Source organism: Oncorhynchus keta, chromosome 17 (genome assembly GCF_023373465.1).
Source record: "Oncorhynchus keta strain PuntledgeMale-10-30-2019 chromosome 17, Oket_V2, whole genome shotgun sequence".
NCBI classification, from domain to species: Eukaryota; Metazoa; Chordata; class Actinopteri; order Salmoniformes; family Salmonidae; genus Oncorhynchus; species Oncorhynchus keta.
In genome coordinates, this window is record NC_068437.1 from 55,846,770 (window position 1) to 55,869,922 (window position 23,153).

The window sequence follows — 23,153 nt, forward strand, 5'->3', positions numbered from 1 at the left end:
GTAACTACATGGTAACATATTACAATATACTGTAACTACATGTTAACATGTTACAATATACTGTAACTACATGTTAACATATTACAATATACTGTAACTACATGTTAACATGTTATAATATACTGTAACTATATGGTACCATGTTATAATATGCTGTACAGACATGATAACATGTTATATTACCATGGTAACATGACAACACGTTACAATATACTGTAACTACATGACAACACATTATATTACCATGGTAACGTGACAACACGTTACAATATACTGTAACTACATGGTAACACGTTACAATATACTGTAACTACATGGTAACACGTTATAATATACTGTAACTACATGGTAACACGTTATAATATACTGTAACTACATGGTAACATGACAACAAGTTATAATATACTGTAACTACATGGTAACACGTTATAATATACTGTAACTACATGACAACATGTTATAATATACTGTAACTCCATGGTAACACGTTATTAATATACTGTAACTACATGACAACACATTATATTACCATGGTAACGTGACAACACATTACAATATACTGTAACTACATGTTAACATGTTATAATATACTGTAACTCCATGGTACCATGTTATAATATACTGTAACTACATGACAACACATTATATTACCATGGTAACGTGACAACACGTTACAATATACTGTAACTACATGGTAACACGTTACAATATACTGTAACTACATGGTAACATGTTATAAAATACTGTAACTACATGATAACATGTTATAATATACTGTAACTACATGATAACATGTTATAATATACTGTAACTACATGATAACATGTTACAATATACTGTAACTACATAGTAATGTGACAACACGTTAAAATATACTGCAACTACATGTTAACATGTTATAATATGCTGTACAGACATGATAACATGTTATATTACCATGGTACGTGACAACACGTTACAATATACTGTAACTACATGCTAACATGTTATAATATACTGTAACTCCATGGTAACATGTTATAATATACTGTAACTACATGACAACACATTATATTACCATGGTAACGTGACAACACGTTACAATATACTGTAACTGCATGGTAACACGTTATAAAATACTGTAACGACATGGTAACATGTTATAAAATACTGTAACCACATGATAACATGTTATAATATACTGTAACTACATGATAACATGTTACAATATACTGTAACTACATGATAACACGTTATAATATACTGTAACTACATGGTAACACGTTATAATATACTGTATCTACATGGTAACATGTTATAATATACTGTAACTACATGGTAACATGTTATAATATACTGTAACTACATGGTAACACGTTATAATATACTGTAACTACATGGTAACATGTTATAATATACTGTAACTACATGGTAACATGTTATAATATACTGTAAATACATGGTAACATGTTATAATATACTGTAACTCCATGGTAACATGTTATAATAATATACTGTAACTACATGACAACACATTATATTACCATGGTAACGTGACAACACGTTACAATATACTGTAACTACATGGTAACACGTTATAAAATACTGTAACGACATGGTAACATGTTATAAAATACTGTAACTACATGATAACATGTTATAATATACTGTAACTACATGATAACATGTTATAATATACTGTAACTACATGATAACATGTTACAATATACTGTTACTACATGGTAACATGTTATAATATACTGTAACTACATGGTAACATGTTATAATATACTGTAACTACATGGTAACATGTTAAAATATACTGTAACTACATGGTAACATGACAACACGTTATAATATACTGTAACTACATGATAACATGTTACAATATACTGTTACTACATGGTAACATGTTATAATATACTGTAACTACATGGTAACACATTATAATATACTGTAACTACATGGTAACATGACAACATGTTATAATATACTGTAACTACATGTTAACATGTTATAATATACTGTAACTACATGGTAACATGTTATAATATACTGTAACTACATGGTAACATGTTATAATATACTGTAACTACATGGTAACATGTTATAATATACTGTAACTACATGGTAACATGACAACAAGTTATAATATACTGTAACTACATGTTAACATGTTATAATATACTGTAACTACATGGTAACATGTTATAATATACTGTAACTACATGGTAACATGTTATAATATACTGTAACTACATGGTAACACGTTATAATATACTGTATCTACATGGAAACATGTTATAATATACTGTAACTACATGGTAACATGTTATAATATACTGTAACTACATGGTAACATGTTATAATATACTGTAACTACATGGTAACACGTTATAATATACTGTAACTACATGGTAACATGTTATAATATACTGTAACTACATGGTAACATGTTATAATATACTGTAACTACATGGTAACATGACAACACGTTATAATATACTGTAACTACATGGTAACATGTTATAATATACTGTAACTACATGGTAACACGTTATAATATACTGTAATTACATGGTAACATGTTATACTATACTGTAACTACATGGTAACATGTTATAATATACTGTAACTACATGGTAACATGATATAATATACTGTAACTACATGGTAACATGTTATAATATACTGTAACTACATGGTAACATGTTATAATATACTGTAACTACATGACAACACATTATATTACCATGGTAACGTGACAACACGTTACAATATACTGTAACTACATGCTAACATGTTATAATATACTGTAACTCCATGGTAACATGTTATAATAATATACTGTAACTACATGACAACACATTATATTACCATGGTAACGTGACAACACGTTACAATATACTGTAACTACATGGTAACACGTTATAAAATACTGTAACGACATGGTAACATGTTATAAAATACTGTAACTACATGATAACATGTTATAATATACTGTAACTACATGATAACATGTTATAATATACAGTAACTACATGATAACATGTTACAATATACTGTTACTACATGGTAACATGTTATAATATACTGTAACTACATGGTAACATGTTATAATATACTGTAACTACATGGTAACATGACAACACGTTATAATATACTGTAACTACATGATAACATGTTACAATATACTGTTACTACATGGTAACATGTTATAATATACTGTAACTACATGGTAACACATTATAATATACTGTAACTACATGGTAACATGACAACACGTTATAATATACTGTAACTACATGTTAACATGTTATAATATACTGTAACTACATGGTAACATGTTATAATATACTGTAACTACATGGTAACATGTTATAATATACTGTAACTACATGGTAACATGTTATAATATACTGTAACTACATGGTAACATGACAACAAGTTATAATATACTGTAACTACATGTTAACATGTTATAATATACTGTAACTACATGGTAACATGACAACAAGTTATAATATACTGTAACTACATGTTAACATGTTATAATATACTGTAACTACATGGTAACATGTTATAATATACTGTAACTACATGGTAACATGTTATAATATACTGTAACTACATGGTAACACGTTATAATATACTGTAACTACATGGTAACACGTTATAATATACTGTATCTACATGGTAACATGTTATAATATACTGTAACTACATGGTAACATGTTATAATATACTGTAACTACATGGTAACATGTTATAATATACTGTAACTACATGGTAACATGTTATAATATACTGTAACTACATGGTAACACGTTATAATATACTGTAACTACATGGTAACACGTTATAATATACTGTAACTACATGGTAACATGTTATACTATACTGTAACTACATGGTAACATGTTATAATATACTGTAACTACATGGTAACATGTTATAATATACTGTAACTACATGGTAACATGACAACACGTTATAATATACTGTAACTACATGGTAACATGTTATAATATACAGTAACTACATGGTAACATGTTATAATATACTGTAACTACATGGTAACATGTTATAATATACTGTAACTACATGGTAACACATTATAATATACTGTAACTACATGGTAACATGTTACACTATACTGTAACTACATGGTAACATGACAACACGTTATAATATACTGTAACTACATGGTAACATGTTATAATATACTGTAACTACATGGTAACATGTTATAATATACTGTAACTACATGGTAACACGTTATAATATACTGTAACTACATGGTAACATGACAACACATTATAATATACTGTAACTACATGGTAACATGTTATAATATACAGTAACTACATGGTAACATGTTATAATATACTGTAACTACATGGTAACATGTTATAATATACTGTGACTACATGGTAACATGACAACACATTATAATATACTGTAACTACATGGTAACATGTTATAATATACTGTAACTACATGGTAACATGTTATAATATACTGTAACTACATGGTAACATGTTATAATATACTGTAACTACATGGTAACACGTTATAATATACTGTAACTACATGGTAACATGTTATAATATACTGTAACTACATGGTAACATGTTATAATATACTGTAACTACATGGTAACATGTTATAATATACTGTAACTACATGGTAACATGTTATAATATACTGTAACTACATGGTAACATGTTATAATATACTGTAACTACATGATAACATGACAACATGTTATAATATACTGTAACTACATGGTAACACGTTATAATATACTGTAACTACATGGTACCATGTTATAATATACTGTAACTACATGATAACATGACAACATGTTATAATATACTGTAACTACATGGTAACACGTTATAATATACTGTAACTACATGGTAACATGTTATAATATACTGTAACTACATGTTAACATGTTATAATATACTGTAACTACATGGTAACACGTTATAATATACAGTAACTACATGGTAACATGTTATAATATACTGTAACTACATGGTAACACGTTATAATATACTGTAACTACATGGTAACACGTTATAATATACTGTAACTAGATGGTAACACGTTATAATATACTGTAACTACATGGTAACACGTTATAATATACTGTAACTACATGGTAACACGTTATAATATACTGTAACTACATGGTAACACGTTATAATATACTGTAACTACATGGTAACATGTTATAATATAATGTAACTACATGGTAACATGTTATAATATACTGTAACTACATGGTAACATGTTATAATATACTGTAACTACATGGTAACATGTTATAAAATACTGTAACTACATGGTAACATGTTATAATATACTGTAACTACATGGTAACTACATGGTAACATGTTATAATATACTGTAACTACATGGTAACATGTTATAATATACTGTAACTACATGGTAACATGTTATAATATACAGTAACTACATGGTAACATGACAACACGTTATAATATACTGTAACTACATGGTAACATGTTATAATATACTGTAACTACATGGTAACATGATAACGTGTTATAATATACTGTAACTACATGGTAACATGTTATAATATACTGTAACTACATGGTAACATGTTATAATATACTGTAACTACATGGTAACATGTTATAATATACTGTAACTACATGGTAACATGTTATAATATACTGTAACTACATGGTAACACATTATAATATATTGTAACTTCATGACAACACATTATATTACCATGGTAACATGACAACAAGTTATAATATACTGTAACTACATGGTAACATGTTATAATATACTGTAACTACATGGTAACATGTTATAATATACTGTAACTACATTATAACATGTTATAATATACTGTAACTACATGGTAACATGACAACAAGTTATAATATACTGTAACTACATGGTAACATGTTATAATATACTGTAACTACATGGTAACATGTTATAATATACTGTAACTACATTATAACATGTTATAATATACTGTAACTACATGGTAACACGTTATAATATACTGTAACTACATGGTAACATGTTATAATATACTGTAACTACATGTTAACATGTTATAATATACTGTAACTACATGGTAACACGTTATAATATACAGTAACTACATGGTAACATGTTATAATATACTGTAACTACATGGTAACATGTTACAATATACTGTAACTACATGATAACACGTTATAATATACTGTAACTACATGGTAACACGTTATAATATACTGTAACTACATGGTAACACGTTATAATATACTGTAACTACATGGTAACATGTTATAATATAATGTAACTACATGGTAACATGTTATAATATACTGTAACTACATGGTAACATGTTATAATATACTGTAACTACATGGTAACATGTTATAAAATACTGTAACTACATGGTAACATGTTATAATATACTGTAACTACATGGTAACATGTTATAATATACTGTAACTACATGGTAACATGTTATAATATACTGTAACTACATGGTAACATGTTATAATATACAGTAACTACATGGTAACATGACAACACGTTATAATATACTGTAACTACATGGTAACATGTTATAATATACTGTAACTACATGGTAACATGATAACGTGTTATAATATACTGTAACTACATGGTAACATGTTATAATATACTGTAACTACATTATAACATGTTATAATATACTGTAACTACATGGTAACATGTTATAATATACTGTAACTACATGGTAACATGTTATAATATACTGTAACTACATGGTAACACATTATAATATATTGTAACTTCATGACAACACATTATATTACCATGGTAACATGACAACAAGTTATAATATACTGTAACTACATGGTAACATGTTATAATATACTGTAACTACATGGTAACATGTTATAATATACTGTAACTACATGGTAACATGTTATAATATACTGTAACTACATGGTAACATGTTATAATATACTGTAACTACATGGTAACATGTTATAATATACTGTAACTACATTATAACATGTTATAATATACTGTAACTACATTATAACATGTTATAATATACTGTAACTACACGGTAACGCAGAAACAGATCTGGCTACCAAGCTATCTGAACTTAAAGACAGTCAACCCTGTTGAATGGATATGATCTAGTATACAGGACTGTTATTCACCGGCCGAGGCTTTTGCTGTCTGACAGCAGAAAATGGGAAACAAACAGTTAATGATCTTTGCTAGATGAACTTTTGGGAAGTGGTGTCACTCATATCTGGCTTCCTGTTTTGTGCTGTTTGGCGTTGAGAGAGAGAGAGCATTATGGAGTTGAAGGCTGTTGGGTGGAATTTCAAGGCAAGTGGAAAATATAATGGGTCGGGGCTATTAAGCAAACAGTAAAACTATTTGTCGTTGATACCACTTGTAACTCTCTGTAATCATATAGTGAACTATGGAGATTAGGTCAAGCTCATTGATCGGCACGAAAGTTGGGGATTTTAGTCGGTCACAAATAGCCTGGCTCCAGATCTGATTGTGCTCTCTTCCCAACTCCTATGGTCACTGTGTTATAGGAGTTGGCAAGACAGCACAAACAGATCTGGGGCCAGGCTAGGTCACCTCATGGACTCCGTCCCACACAGAACCTTTTATTTAACCTTTAGGAACAAATTCTTATTTACAACGACGGCCTACCAAAAGGCAAAAGGACTCATCGGGGTTACTTTGGCAGCTGGGGTGAAAGAGGAACGATTACAATAGAGGAAACCAAGACAAGATTTAACTTTAGCCTGCAGCTTGGATATGTGCTGAGAGAAGGACAGTGTACCGTCTAGCCAAACTCCCAAGTACTTGTATGATGTGACTACCTCAAGCTCTAAACCCTCAGAGGTAGTAATCACACCTGTGGGGAGAGGGGCATTCTTCTTACCAAACCACATGACCTTTGTTTTGGAGGTGTTCAGAACAAGGTTAAGGGTAGAGAAAGCTAGTTGGACACATGTAGACTCCTTGTTTTTTTCTGTTTAAAGCATACATCAACTGGCAAGACGCCGTGGTCATCCATCACAGACTGTCCACACACACACACACACACACACACACACACACACACACACACACACACACACACACACACACACACACACACACACACACACACACACACACACACACACACACACACACAGGCCTATTTCCTGTAACTAGAGAGAGAGAGTGCTCTGGACACTGTGGTGAAACTGCAAACTCTGGAGCAGCAATAGCCAGGCTACAGCTTCCTGTCTATAATCTGAAGCAAATCCAGTATTATTTTATTTTTGTTAAAGTTTAGTTCACTTCTTTGATGAAAAGCCATCGGATTCATTCTGCCTTATTACACCGTTGCCGTGGTGAACTTTGAGAAAATAGGCTGGAGAGAATCGAGTTGATGGTTTGACAAACTCCTGCTGATAAGGGCAGAGGTCAGAGGTCAGAGCTTTAGCCAGGGTTGTGTTAATTATGCATAGAACGGAAGAAAGCATCCTGGAACAGGAGGGGACTACCTGGACTTGTCCAATAAGACATTGTATTTCTTGCTTATTGAACATTACGCAATAAATACAGTAGTTTAGAAAATGGAGGACAAACAGTACAACCCTGCTGTCTAACTGGAACAGAGCAGGTTACCATGGAGAGGAAATGAGTCACTGGTTGAAAGGGAGCTTCGCTTCCCTTAGGGAACCTCCCATAATCAGTATTATCACAAAAAAAAACAGCCTTTCAATGGGCCAGTGCAATCAAAGAGCAGCGCGGCCATGTTAACTGCTTCCTGAATAAGCCAAACAAAACCTCATGAAGGCTGATTCCACATTCTTATGGACTCTGGTTAGTTTGTCCTGTTGGAGAGTTTGATGTTAAATACAGGCTCTGACTTGAAGAAACAACATCCGAATGTATTTCAGAGGGACGTTCATTTTCATGGGAATAGAGAACACCCCATAGACATTGAGATAGTTTTATCTCCATTTTTTTTTCCAAATGGAGGAGAATTGTTTGTGTACTTAACTGTCATGTTTCCAAATTGTGGAAATGCCAATAATTATGTATGTTATGGTTGGGTTCTGCTGCCAATGACTGGAACGAATGGCAAGAATCGCTGAAGCTGGAGACTTATATTTCCCTCACTAACTGTAAACATCAGCTATCTGAGCAGCTAACCGATCGCTGCAGCTGTACATAGCCCATCTGTAAATAGCCCACCCAATCTACCTACCTCATCCCCATATTGTTTTTATTTACTTTCCTGCTCTTTTGCACACCAGTATTTCTACTTGCACATCACCATCTGCTCATCTATCACTCCAGTGCTCATTTGCTAAATTGTAATTACTTTGCTACTATGGCCTATTTATTGCCTTACCTCCTCACGCCATTTGCACACACTGTATATAGACTTTCATTTTTTTTCTATTGTGTTATTGACTGTACTCTTGTTTATTCCATGTGTGTTGTTGTTTGTGTCGCACTGCTTTGCTTTATCTTGGCCAGGTCACAGTTGTAAATGAGAACTTGTTCTCAACTGGCCTACCTGGTTAAATAAAGGTGTTCTCAACTAGCTTACCTGGTTAAATAAAGGTGTTCTCAACTAGCTTACCTGGTTAAATAAAGGTGTTCTCAACTAGCTTACCTGGTTAAATAAAGGTGTTCTCAACTAGCTTACCTGGTTAAATAAAGGTGTTCTCAACTAGCTTACCTGGTTAAATAAAGGTGTTCTCAACTAGCTTACCTGGTTAAATAAAGGTGTTCTCAACTAGCTTACCTGGTTAAATAAAGGTGTTCTCAACTAGCTTACCTGGTTAAATAAAGGTGTTCTCAACTAGCTTACCTGGTTAAATAAAGGTGAAATAAAATAATAAATAAAAATGTAAAAGCTGAGGAATAATGTTCAATTCATCCACACCTTTGAATCAACAAACCAATAGAAGAAAATCTGGATAATCCAAGTAGGACTTGTGACCAAATAAACTTGATATCACTTTTAGTAACTGGTGTATGGCCATTATTTTAATTGTATTTAACTATGCAGTAGTATAATAGCAGTAGTACATTTACATTTAAGTCATTTAGCAGACGCTCTTATCCAGAGCGACACGTAAGGTTCAGGAACTCCACAATACTTTTGAGCTAATATTCTATAATAGGTGCAGGAACTCAAAAGAGTAGAACATTTGATGTGCCGGTCCTCAGTTCCGGTGAGCCAAGGTGCACAATTTAAAAGCTAAAACAGGTCAGGAATCTCGGTCACCAATCTGACAGTCATAGGTCTACGGTATACAGTACAGTTACTTTCCACGGCAAGTGTTGGGGAAGCTACTACTGAAAATATAGTACCAAACTACCAATTACTTCACATTGGAATAAGTTAAGGTAACATTAATAAAAAATATTGTTTACTTAACTAAAGTTACTTTGATAAAGTAGTTTACTAAATACAAAGTACTTTGTGAAAAAGTATCGTATCTCAATCTGAAGTCAGATGTTAACCGAATGTGTAATTTAGCCTATTAAAAACTAAGTTTCAAGTGAGAATTAGGCAAGTCTAATGCTGAAAAAGGAAAGGAAATTCTTGCCTAGTTTTGTCATATTTTCTCTTCTTTTTTGCAATAAATGTAGTGTGTAGTTCCAGTAGTTAGCCAGTAATTAGCCACTGCATGGCAAAAAAAAGAGTAAATAACTACTGAAACACTACCAACATGTTTATTTCGTTTGTTCAACTACTACCAAGCTACTGCAAAAAGTCAATTAAAAGACTCGTTGAACTCTATGTTGTTCAGGACTCCCAACACCGTCCATGGCTCATTACTGCCCCCTGCTGATCTACAGTAGATACATCGATCTCATCACCAAACATCTTAACACTCAAAACTGTCGACTCAACAATGTCACAATGTCATGTAGCTAGCAATAGGCTACATTAATCTGAAAAACTTCAATTTAAATCACTGCACTGATTACAGACACTGTAGCAGCATTGTACAGTGCAAGAGCGCACACACCACTGAGCTTGAACAAATCAATACAAGTTATTTTGGCGATTTTTTGTGGGGCGAAGATTTGCTATATGCACATTTTTTTGGGCCGTATTAGAAAACTTACTATCTGTTATGTACATTTGAATATTTAATCAACATCGCAATAACATCGTCTTTCACAAGCTGTCTCTATATTGTGTTTTTATCTCCCAGTTGATTTGTTTCGATCAGATCCGTCCGGTTCGTTCAGTCTGGCATATCGTTGGACAGCCGAACAGGGGTCCTTCTTCTTTATAAAGAGTTCCTTCACTAATCACACTGTCTCAGTTGTCGGTGAGGCCGGCTGGGCGGATCCTCACTTTTCAAAGAGAAAATAAAGCAACACAATAAAAACAAAACAAAAAAATAATAATATATTTTTTTTTTTAAACAACCTTGGTTATTGCATTTCTCTCGTGAATAAGCTTCCCCCAGTGGATACATAGAGCATAAAGGTAAGGGAATATAAAGCTAGCCAAATGAACCTATGAGACAAGGAAAGCAAATAGCTTATTCTAGCTAATGATATGCTAACTTTAGCTAGCTGAGTTTATGGGCCAGTGTGGCTGTAGCACAGCTAAAGTTCCTTGTTAAAGCAATGATTTATAGCTAGCTAATGAGCCACAATTGCTAAAATCGTTTAGTTATTAACTAGCTAACGTTACATCTACATTGAATTTTCTCCTTTGATCATAAGTGTGATGTATTTTTTTATTATTTTTTGCCTAGATTTAGCTAATGTCAGTTAGCTGGGCAATCTGCATGGTTGAACATCTGCTAGCAGGTAGCTAACGGGCCAGATAGACGACAAGGCTCTTGGTACACGGGCTTTATGCGATGATCGGCTCATTTTAAAGTTAGCTAGCTAGCTTATCATCTCGGTGACTTTGAGCTGGACGTGTTAGCGAGCTAGGTCAACTAATATTCCTGAAATTGGTTAACAAGTTAATTAGTTATTATTATTTTTAAATGGTCCGGCGGAGCTGGCTGGCAACACTTGGATCCGTTTAAGTGGATCGTGTATGTAACTAACTACTTGTTGAACTTCGACTTTATATTCCACCATGACGCTCGTTGTGCACCAATCCAACGCTGCATTAAAACGGTCATACTTATTCCTCCCTCCTGGGCAAGTGAAATGGCTGAAATTATGTGAACTTTCTTATGTTACCCACGATTTGGCTACACCGGTAGTTATTTTGTTAGGTGAGTGGGTGGTTTCCTGGACACAGATTTAAGTCCAGACCTAGACTAAAAGGCAAACTTGAGTGTCTGGGAAAACTATAAAAATCCATCCATTGTTACTCGTCTCCACCTCCATAACTAACTTATTGATGTGGCTTTCGCTTTGTCTATTCAGATGCCCTCAGCAATGAATGGTAACAGGACAGTGCAGTCGGCCAGCCCAGATGTGGGATCTGCTCCTGGACAGATCACCTTGGGCGGAGGACAGTCCTCTGGGGCCCAGACCGAGGCAATGAAGCAAGTCCTGGGCGTCGTCGACAAGAAAGTCCGGAACATGGAGAAGAAAAAGGCAAAACTCCTTTTATTTTTGGGGAATGAAACTTCCAACAATTGTGATGAGGGTGAAAAGTGCCTCTGCCTTTTGATACCTCCATTTTTTTTTTAGCTAGTTTTTTCAAAAGTAGCTAGGCAAGTCCGTTGCGAACTAGTTCTTATTTACAATCTACCGGGGAACAGTGGGTTAACTGCCTTGTTCAGGGGCAGAAAGGCATATTTTCACCTTGTCAGCTCGGGGATTCGATCTAGAAACCTTTAGGTTACTGACCCAACGCTCTAACCACTAGGCTACCTCCTGCCATTGAGCAACACACCTTGCTTGGGCTGTAATCATTAGTTCAAAACGTTTTGCAATGGAAATGAGAGTTCAGGCCTTGAATTTTGTGGTCCTAATGCAGCCTAAAAAAAAATCTATGCCTTGTGGCCGTTGTGCCCTTGGGCTGAATATAATAATTAGTATTCCCTTCTCCCGGCTGACGATCGCTCTGAAGCACCTCACTCGCATGGCTTTCTCAGATATCTCAATTCCTATTTGCTAATGCCATCATGTGACTGGGTTCTTTTCGCAACGGCACGTATCATTATCGAAGATAATATATTGAAGATGTATGAACTGTCCACGTTTTACTTTTTTCGTCAGCCAACAAAATGAGTAACGAAGCACTAGCCTGTGTCAATCTACTATCTCCCATAGTAGAAAAGTTGCTAGGGTTGACGACTAGGGTTGGCGACTAGGGTTGGCGACTAGGGTTGACGACTAGGGTTGTGTCTTTGGTTTGCTGGACAACTAAAGAAAGTTGAGAACATACTGGTTTCAATGGCATATGAGGTGTTTTAAAAATAAATATAAAATGTAATAAAATAATTCACTTAACATTCCTATGGTCGGACCATGGTAAGACAAGCCTCAATGATAAAGAAATGTCCAGGTTTTAAACAATTTACGTTTATGGTTTATAATCGTTTTCAAAATGTTGACTGCCTCTGCTCAGTTTGCAGTGTGCAACAGACACTGACCCTTCTCTCCCTATACGAATGATTTAGTGCCTTCAGTATGTCCACAGACTCACGTCTTTAGATGTTTAATATTAGTCATGATCCTACATTATATTTGTCGAACATGAACGGCGTTTAGTGGTGTGTGTGTGACAAGTCACTTTAAAAAATAAATAAATGTGGATACATTTTCGGGTGCCTCCATGACAGGCTGTACCCAGTAGGCTATCAGCTACACTTTGAATAGGGGGGGGTCATTGAATATTTTGGATGTTGCCCTGGCAGAGATGATGGCTTTGGTGCCCTGGCAGACTGGGCACCTCTTGAAGGCCAAATGGTCTTGCCCCTAAAACCACAAAATTCCAGGCCTGCGGGAGTATCTATTGAGACAAATTCAGCTAGGTCCCTTCTCGTTTGGTTCCTAGTGATACACCCCTGCTCTTGGGCTGATCCGGGCAATGCCTCCAGCGTCTTGTGTGTCGGGGGACTTTTAAAAAAAAAAAGACTGCAAACAGACACATTTTCTGTTTTGATGGACAACAGTTACGACTTGCATGGTTTTTCTATTGACGCATGTGCTACTGCACAGGTTCAGTGCCAACATCATTGTGCTGATCATTACAGTAGTTTCCTCTCTGACAAAATCAATCAATGCAAATTGCATTATCCAATTCCTTCCAACTGTGTTTTTTTGTAGGGGAGGAGGAGGGTGCTCTAAAATAGACACAGCTGTCCTAGTAAGTCATCATTGCTGCAGACACAGCGTCTTGCTTTCTGGGTCTCACTGCTTAGTTGCAACGTCATCACGTCGTCTTCGCCGACATTTCACAGTTGCACGATGAAAGTGCAGTCCCTGGCCAGCTAGCTCAGGGGGTTTTCAAACTCTTCTTGCCAAGGGATCCCCCCCCGCCCAGGCAAACCGACGACCCAGGAATCCCCATCATATGTTAGAAGTAATCAACATTTAAAAAAAAAAAAAAATGAATTGATATGTGAGGCAGTTTTATTTTGACCTGGAAGAGGAAGTGTAAACTCTATCAGTCTATTAGCTAGAAGGATATCTTGGCGGTGAAGATTTTTTTTTTTAAGTTGAGACAAACTGTTTTTCCAAATTACTTTTTATATGAATGTTTTTTTTAAATTAGCTCCAATTACTGTAATGTCCTCCATTTTGAAGGAGGAGATTTTGCCAATGAAGCCACTTATGCACTTCCCCCAAAGTCAGATGAACAGGAACAACTACCATGCTAACAGTTCCTGTAGACTTCCAGTCATTGTGTTAACGCTAGTTAGCATTGGCTTGTGAAACTACCTCTAACTTCCTTTTTTACACATATAACATTTTTATCCACGATGGTATTCTGTTGCCGCTAGCAATATTCAAATAATTTCACAAAACTATCCCAAAAATCACAGAAAGTACTAATTGCGTAGGCCCTGCAGTACCCGTAGTAGGCTGTGGACCCTCATTTGAGAACCCCTGCTCTAGCTAGCTACTGTAGCAAGCTAGTTAGCAAGCACATTAGGCAGATGCCGACAATTAATTATGAAGCATTATTTTGTATGTGTAGAATCATACAAACATTTAGTGTGAGCGTACTGGAGGATCGCAGTTGGGGGGAAAACACTGGACTTGAGTTTACACACGTGGTATTAGCCAAAGCTGTTCTGAAGAAGCTTGTGTCCATCTCATTTAACCTACTAGCTGTAAAGGCACACTAGTATTGTGTTGCTCAGAGGTGTCCAACAAACCTTGCATTTTTGTTAGTGTACCGTTACCATGGGATTAGCAATTGATCCTGGGGATGAGGTTACCATTGGATCTCTGTTGCAGGTTTTAGTGTTTTTTTGTTGTAATGGTTCTTTCTGTCTTACAGGGCAAGCTGGACGATTATCAATCGAAGAAGAATAAAGGGGAACGTCTCAACCAGGACCAACTGGTGGGTCAATTAACCAATAAGGGGGGTTGTATATGGCTTAATGTACCACGGCCAAGGGCTGTTCTTGGGCACGACACAACACGGAGTGCCTGAATTACAGTCCTTAGCCGTGGTATATTGGCCAAATATCACAAACCCCCGAGGTGCCTTATTGCTATTATAAACTGTTTCCCAATGGAATTAGAACATGGAATTAAATGTTTTGTCATACATGTGGTATGTGGTCTGATATACCACGGCTGTCAGCCAATCGGCATTCAGGGCTCGAACCACCCCAGTTTATAACGTTCAACAACATACTGTATGAGTCATTTGTAGTCCCTCAACTAACATCACTGGGTTGGTGTTTGCAAACGGTCCACCGCATTGCTTTTCACCAATTAGCCTGTCTTCAGTTCAGTGCTTCAAGGAAGCAGGAATTAGGGATGCAATGCATTTTAAGACTTTGAACAGTATATGTTAGGCTTTCTGTGTTAACCAGTTTCCTCTCTCGCTCTCTCTCTCTTGCTCTCGTCTCTGAAGGATGCCCTGACCAAGTACCAGGAAGTGACTAATAACCTGGAGTTTGCCAGGGAGTTACAGAAGAGCTTCCTGTCCCTGGGACAAGATGTAAGCAAGACGCTTGACCACTAAACTGCTCCAGGCTGCACTGATCTGGCTGACCCTAGATTCCTGCTGACCCTAGATTCCTGCTGACCCTAGATTCCTGCTGACCCTAGATTCCTGCTGACCCTAGATTCCTGCCCCTGGGGGTTTTCTTTGGAGGTTAAAATAGAAAATGGCAATGGATGATAAAGCATTCTTCTAACGCTGGGGGGTCTCTGGCGCTGGGGGTCTCTGGCGCTGGGGGTCTCTGGCATTAGCCCCATGTCTTTTTGCATTGATATGGCTAACACCAAAGCTCCTATACGCTAGAGGTACCAGGAGACTGATTTTCAAAAAAATATTTTCATAACATTGTGGTCTGACTACCTGCCTGCCTATCTGTCTGGCAAACGGTACCGGAAAGTTGGCTCTCGGACGAACCGGCTCCCCAAGCCATAAGACTGATTAAATAGCCAGACCACAAAATAGTCAATGAGTGGTACCAAAACTATCTGCACTGACTCTCTTGCATGAACCATGCGCATTACTCACTAGACTATACAGTATGTTTAGAAAGTATTCCAGAACCCTCGACTTAACTTTGTGTTGTTGGGGAAGGGCTCGTAAGCAAGAATTTCAGGGTAAAGTCTGTATCAGTCGTATTCGGGGCCAACGTGACCAATGACATGCGATTTCTCTCCAGATCCAGAAGGCGGTGAAGAAGGCAGCGCGACGGGAACAGCTCCAGAGAGAAGAGTCTGAGCAGAAGAGGCTGAAGACTGTGCTAGAGCTCCAGTTTCTCCTGGACAGGCTTGGAGAGGACAGTGTGAGGCAGGAGCTGAGACAGGGGGCTGCCAGTGTTGACACACCCTCACTCCTCACCGACACGGAGCTCACTGCCCTGGACGAGCTCTATAAACTAGTGGGACCAGAACCAGATCAAAACACCAGGTTAGACAGTGGGAGAAAATATATATGTGTGGACGTTTTTTTGTTGTTTTTCTATAACATGTCTTGGGTTTCAGGAGAGGGCTTCTCGGCTATCTGTCAAATACATACCATGAACATGATGGTCAACTTGGATGTTTAGAAACTGGGGTTTCACCTTTGTTGTTTGTTGACAGCCCCGATTTGAGAGGGAGTTGCAACTCAAGCCTGACCAAGACATTTGTGTCAATGTTGCACTCCATAAAACCGCAGGAGCACTGAACAGCGGGGGGTTACCTTTCTTTCCCCACGTTCCAACTTTACCACTCCCATTGCAGATTTACTGACCAGTACGAGGAGGCTTCTCAACACCTCATGGATCTGTTGGAGGGGAAGGACAAAGCAGTGGCAGGAACTACGTGTAAGTCTAACCAACTGCCTGTGTGTGTACAAATCAAATCAAATGTATTTATATCGCCCTTCGTACATCAGCTGATATCTCAAAGTGCTGTACAGAAACCCAGCCTAAAACCCCAAACAGCAAGCAATGCAGGTGTAGAAGCACGGTGGCTAGGAAAAACTCCCTAGAAAGGCCAAAACCTAGGAAGAAACCTAGAGAGAAACCAGGCTATGTGGGGTGGCCAGTCCTCTTCTGGCTGTGCCGGGTGGAGATTATAACAGAACATGGCCAAGATGTTCAAATGTTCATAAATGACCAGCATGGTCGAATAATAGTAAGGCAGAACAGTTGAAACTGGAGCAGCAGCATGGCCAGGTGGACTGGGGACAGCAAGGAGTCATCATGTCAGGTAGTCCTGGGGCATGGTCCTAGGGCTCAGGTCCTCCGAGAGAGAAATAAAGGAGAGAATTAGAGAACGCACACTTAGATTCACACAGGACACCTAATAGGACAGGAGAAGTACTCCAGATATAACAAACTGACCCTAGCCCCTCGACACAAACTACTGCAGCATAAATACTGGAGGCTGAGACAGGAGGGGACAGGAGACACTGTGGCCCCATCCGAGGACACCCCCGGACAGGGCCAAACAGGAAGGATATAACCCCACCCACTTTGCCAAAGCACAGCCCCCACACCACTACAAGGATATCTTCAACCACCAACTTACCATCCTGAGACAAGGCTGAGTATAGCCCACAAAGATCTCCGCCACGGCACAACCCAAGGGGGGTGACCACAACAGTGAATCAACCCACTCAGGTGACGCACCCCCTGCAGGGACGGCATGAGAGAGCCCCAGTAAGCCAGTGACTCAGCCCCTGTAATAGGGTTAGAGGCGGAGAATCCCAGTGGAAAAGAGTGGAACCGGCCAGGCAGAGACAGCAAGGGCGGTTCGTTGCTCCAGAGCCTTTCTGTTCACCTTCCCACTCCTGGGCCAGACTACACTCAATCATATGACCCACTGAAGAGATGAGTCTTCAGTAAAGACTTAAAGGTTGAGACCGAGTTTGCGTCTCTGACATGGGTAGGCAGACCGTTCCATAAAAATGGAGCTCTATAGGAGAAAGCCCTGCCTCCAGCTGTTTGCTTAGAAATTCTAGGGACAATAAGGAGGCCTATCTTGTGACCGTAGCGTACGTGTAGGTATGTACGGCAGGACCAAATAAGAGAGATAGGTAGGAGCAAGCCCATGTAATGCTTTGTAGGTTAGCAGTAAAACCTTGAAATCAGCCCTTGCCTTGACAAGTGTTCAGTGATGTTGCTGAGAGGATTCTATATTCTAGCTGACAACCATTTCTGTTCTACAGCATACTTATTTGTTTGTTGGTATGTTCTTTAACTTGATTTACATCAGGCCCCTCTGCAGTCGTCTCTGCATCGATGGAAGCTACTGAAAAGCATTTTATTTTCATAATAAAAATAGATGCCAGTGGCTGTAGAGTAGCATTGCTGGGGGGGGTTCGGTGTTCCAGTTTGACTATAGCTTGTTCCCCCAGATCTAATACATCTGGCACCAGGCTAGTTTGGCCATAGCGTGTTCCCCTAGATCTAATACATCTGGCACCAGGCTAGTTTGGCCATAGCTTGTTCCCCTAGATCTAATACATCTGGCACCAGGCTAGTTTGGCCATATCTAATACATCTGGCACCAGGCTAGCTTGGCCATAGCGTGTTCCCACAGATCTAATACATCTGGCACCAGGCTAGTTTGGCCATAGCGTGTTCCCCTAGATCTAATACATCTGGCACCAGGACATCTACATTTTTAGAAGAATCAAATCAAATGTGTTTATAAAGCCCTTCGTACATCAGCTGATATCTCAAAGTGCTGTACAGAAACCCAGCCTAAAACCCCAAACAGCAAGCAATGCAGGTGTAGAAGCATGAGTAGTCATGGCTATGTGAGTGGTGGTTTGAGATTGGGTTAGGGTTAGTTGGGGGGGGGGTTTATTGCTGAGGTCTGGGGGGGGGGGGGACATACACACAATGATTTTGGAACTGACATATCCTGATTTTGATAGGAATTCAACCCCCTGGGTGAGCTTTGGAAGTGGTTACAGCTGTGAGTCTTTCTGGATAAGTCTCTTAAGAGCTTTTCTCACCTATAAGAGGTCGACCGATATTTAAAAAAAATATATATATATTTATTTTTTTATAGGGCCAATTTCAAGTTTTTGGTAACAATCGCTAATCAGCAATTTTGGACACTGACTAGATTCCACTCCATGGGGAGACTGCGTGGCAGGCTGACCAAGGAGCCATGTTAAGATGTCAGCTTGCCTAGTTAAATAAAGATGTCAGCTTGCCTAGTTAAATAAAGGTAAAATAAAGATGTCAGCTTGCCTAGTTAAATAAAGGTAAAATAAAGATGTCAGCTTGCCTAGTTAAATAAAGGTAAAATAAAGATGTCAGCTTGCCTAGTTAAATAAAGGTAAAATAAAGATGTCAGCTTGCCTAGTTAAATAAAGGTAAAATAAAGATGTCAGCTTGCCTAGTTAAATGAAGGTAAAATAAAGATGTCAGCTTGCCTAGTTAAATAAAGGTAAAATAAAGATGTTAGCTTGCCTAGTTAAATAAAGGTAAAATAAAGATGTCAGCTTGCCTAGTTAAATAAAGGTAAAATAAAGATGTCAGCTTGCCTAGTTAAATAAAGGTAAAATAAAGATGTCAGCTTGCCTAGTTAAATAAAGGTAAAATAAAGATGTCAGCTTGCCTAGTTAAATAAAGGTAAAATAAAGATGTCAGCTTGCCTAGTTAAATGAAGGTAAAATAAAGATGTCAGCTTGCCTAGTTAAATAAAGGTAAAATAAAGATGTCAGCTTGCCTAGTTAAATAAGGTAAAATAAAGATGTCAGCTTGCCTAGTTAAATAAAGGTAAAATAAAGATGTCAGCTTGCCTAGTTAAATAAAGGTAAAATAAAGATGTCAGCTTGCCTAGTTAAATAAAGGTAAAATAAAGATGTCAGCTTGCCTAGTTAAATAAAGGTAAAATAAAGATGTCAGCTTGCCTAGTTAAATAAAGGTAAAATAAAGATGTCAGCTTGCCTAGTTAAATAAAGGTAAAATAAAGATGTCAGCTTGCCTAGTTAAATAAAGGTAAAATAAAGATGTCAGCTTGCCTAGTTAAATAAAGATGTCAGCTTGCCTAGTTAAATAAAGGTAAAATAAAGATGTCAGCTTGCCTAGTTAAATAAAGATGTCAGCTTGCCTAGTTAAATAAAGGTAAAATAAAGATGTCAGCTTGCCTAGTTAAATAAAGGTAAAATAAAGATGTCAGCTTGCCTAGTTAAATAAAGGTAAAATAAAGATGTCAGCTTGCCTAGTTAAATAAAGGTAAAATAAAGATGTCAGCTTGCCTAGTTAAATAAAGGTAAAATAAAGATGTCAGCTTGCCTAGTTAAATAAAGGTAAAATAAAGATGTCAGCTTGCCTAGTTAAATAAAGGTAAAATAAAGATGTCAGCTTGCCTAGTTAAATAAAGGTAAAATAAAGATGTCAGCTTGCCTAGTTAAATAAAGGTAAAATAAAGATGTCAGCTTGCCTAGTTAAATAAAGGTAAAATAAAGATGTCAGCTTGCCTAGTTAAATGAAGGTAAAATAAAGATGTCAGCTTGCCTAGTTAAATAAAGGTAAAATAAAGATGTTAGCTTGCCTAGTTAAATAAAGGTAAAATAAAGATGTCAGCTTGCCTAGTTAAATAAAGGTAAAATAAAGATGTCAGCTTGCCTAGTTAAATAAAGGTAAAATAAAGATGTCAGCTTGCCTAGTTAAATAAAGGTAAAATAAAGATGTCAGCTTGCCTAGTTAAATAAAGGTAAAATAAAGATGTCAGCTTGCCTAGTTAAATGAAGGTAAAATAAAGATGTCAGCTTGCCTAGTTAAATAAAGGTAAAATAAAGATGTCAGCTTGCCTAGTTAAATGAAGGTAAAATAAAGATGTCAGCTTGCCTAGTTAAATAAAGGTAAAATAAAGATGTCAGCTTGCCTAGTAATAAAGGTAAAATAAAGATGTCAGCTTGCCTAGTTAAATAAAGGTAAAATAAAGATGTCAGCTTGCCTAGTTAAATAAAGATGTCAGCTTGCCTAGTTAAATAAAGGTAAAATAAAGATGTCAGCTTGCCTAGTTAAATAAAGGTAAAATAAAGATGTCAGCTTGCCTAGTTAAATAAAGGTAAAATAAAGATGTCAGCTTGCCTAGTTAAATAAAGATGTCAGCTTGCCTAGTTAAATAAAGGTAAAATAAAGATGTCAGCTTGCCTAGTTAAATAAAGATGTCAGCTTGCCTAGTTAAATAAAGGTAAAATAAAGATGTCAGCTTGCCTAGTTAAATAAAGGTAAAATAAAGATGTCAGCTTGCCTAGTTAAATAAAGGTAAAATAAAGATGTCAGCTTGCCTAGTTAAATAAAGGTAAAATGAAGATGTCAGCTTGCCTAGTTAAATAAAGGTAAAATAAAGATGTCAGCTTGCCTAGTTAAATAAAGGTAAAATAAAGATGTCAGCTTGCCTAGTTAAATAAAGGTAAAATAAAGATGTCAGCTTGCCTAGTTAAATAAAGGTAAAAAAAGATGTCAGCTTGCCTAGTTAAATGAAGGTAAAATAAAGATGTCAGCTTGCCTAGTTAAATAAAGGTAAAATAAAGATGTCAGCTTGCCTAGTTAAATAAAGGTAAAATAAAGATGTCAGCTTGCCTAGTTAAATAAAGGTAAAATAAAGATGTCAGCTTGCCTAGTTAAATAAAGGTAAAATAAAGATGTCAGCTTGCCTAGTTAAATAAAGGTAAAATAAAGATGTCAGCTTGCCTAGTTAAATAAAGGTAAAATAAAGATGTCAGCTTGCCTAGTTAAATAAAGGTAAAATAAAGATGTCAGCTTGCCTAGTTAAATAAAGGTAAAATAAAGATGTCAGCTTGCCTAGTTAAATAAAGGTAAAATAAAGATGTCAGCTTGCCTAGTTAAATGAAGGTAAAATAAAGATGTCAGCTTGCCTAGTTAAATGAAGGTAAAATAAAGATGTCAGCTTGCCTAGTTAAATAAAGGTAAAATAAAGATGTCAGCTTGCCTAGTTAAATAAAGGTAAAATAAAGATGTCAGCTTGCCTAGTTAAATGAAGGTAAAATAAAGATGTCAGCTTGCCTAGTTAAATGAAGGTAAAATAAAGATGTCAGCTTGCCTAGTTAAATGAAGGTAAAATAAAGATGTCAGCTTGCCTAGTTAAATGAAGGTAAAATAAAGATGTCAGCTTGCCTAGTTAAATAAAGGTAAAATAAAGATGTCAGCTTGCCTAGTTAAATAAAGGTAAAATAAAGATGTCAGCTTGCCTAGTTAAATGAAGGTAAAATAAAGATGTCAGCTTGCCTAGTTAAATAAAGGTAAAATAAAGATGTCAGCTTGCCTAGTTAAATAAAGGTAAAATAAAGATGTCAGCTTGCCTAGTTAAATAAAGGTAAAATAAAGATGTCAGCTTGCCTAGTTAAATAAAGGTAAAATAAAGATGTTAGCTCGCATTAAACGTATCTTATATAAAAATAAATCAATCTTAACATAATCGCTAGTTAACTACACATTGTTGACGATATTACTAGTTTAACGAGCTTGTCCTGCATGCTTCGAAATGATACTTTTCCGGATTTGACCATATTCATGACCAAAGGCTCGTATTTCTGTGTG

General features: G+C 36.3%; 1 protein-coding gene and 1 long non-coding RNA gene across 4 annotated transcripts in view; both read left to right on the forward strand.

Annotated features, from left to right (window-relative positions):
• Positions 1 to 23,153, forward strand: part of LOC118374171 (caprin-1-like) — a 56,881-nt gene that overhangs the window by 9,673 nt on the left and 24,055 nt on the right. The window contains exons 1-6 of one of the 3 annotated variants that reach the window (XM_052466651.1): positions 7,208 to 7,359; positions 12,415 to 12,588; positions 15,449 to 15,511; positions 16,034 to 16,120; positions 16,800 to 17,047; positions 17,362 to 17,444. In XM_052466651.1, coding sequence (XP_052322611.1) covers positions 7,327 to 7,359; positions 12,415 to 12,588; positions 15,449 to 15,511; positions 16,034 to 16,120; positions 16,800 to 17,047; positions 17,362 to 17,444 — 688 coding nt within the window. In that variant the 5' untranslated portion in view covers positions 7,208 to 7,326. Of the gene's footprint in view, positions 1 to 7,207; positions 7,360 to 11,337; positions 11,510 to 12,414; positions 12,589 to 15,448; positions 15,512 to 16,033; positions 16,121 to 16,799; positions 17,048 to 17,361; positions 17,445 to 23,153 lie in introns of those variants that run through there. The other 2 variants (XM_052466652.1, XM_052466653.1) reach the window with 2 other exon arrangements.
• On the forward strand, positions 20,718 to 23,020 carry LOC127908400 (uncharacterized). Its single transcript, XR_008067097.1, has 3 exons — positions 20,718 to 21,411; positions 22,412 to 22,485; positions 22,560 to 23,020. It is a non-coding gene; the product is annotated as an uncharacterized LOC127908400 (long non-coding RNA).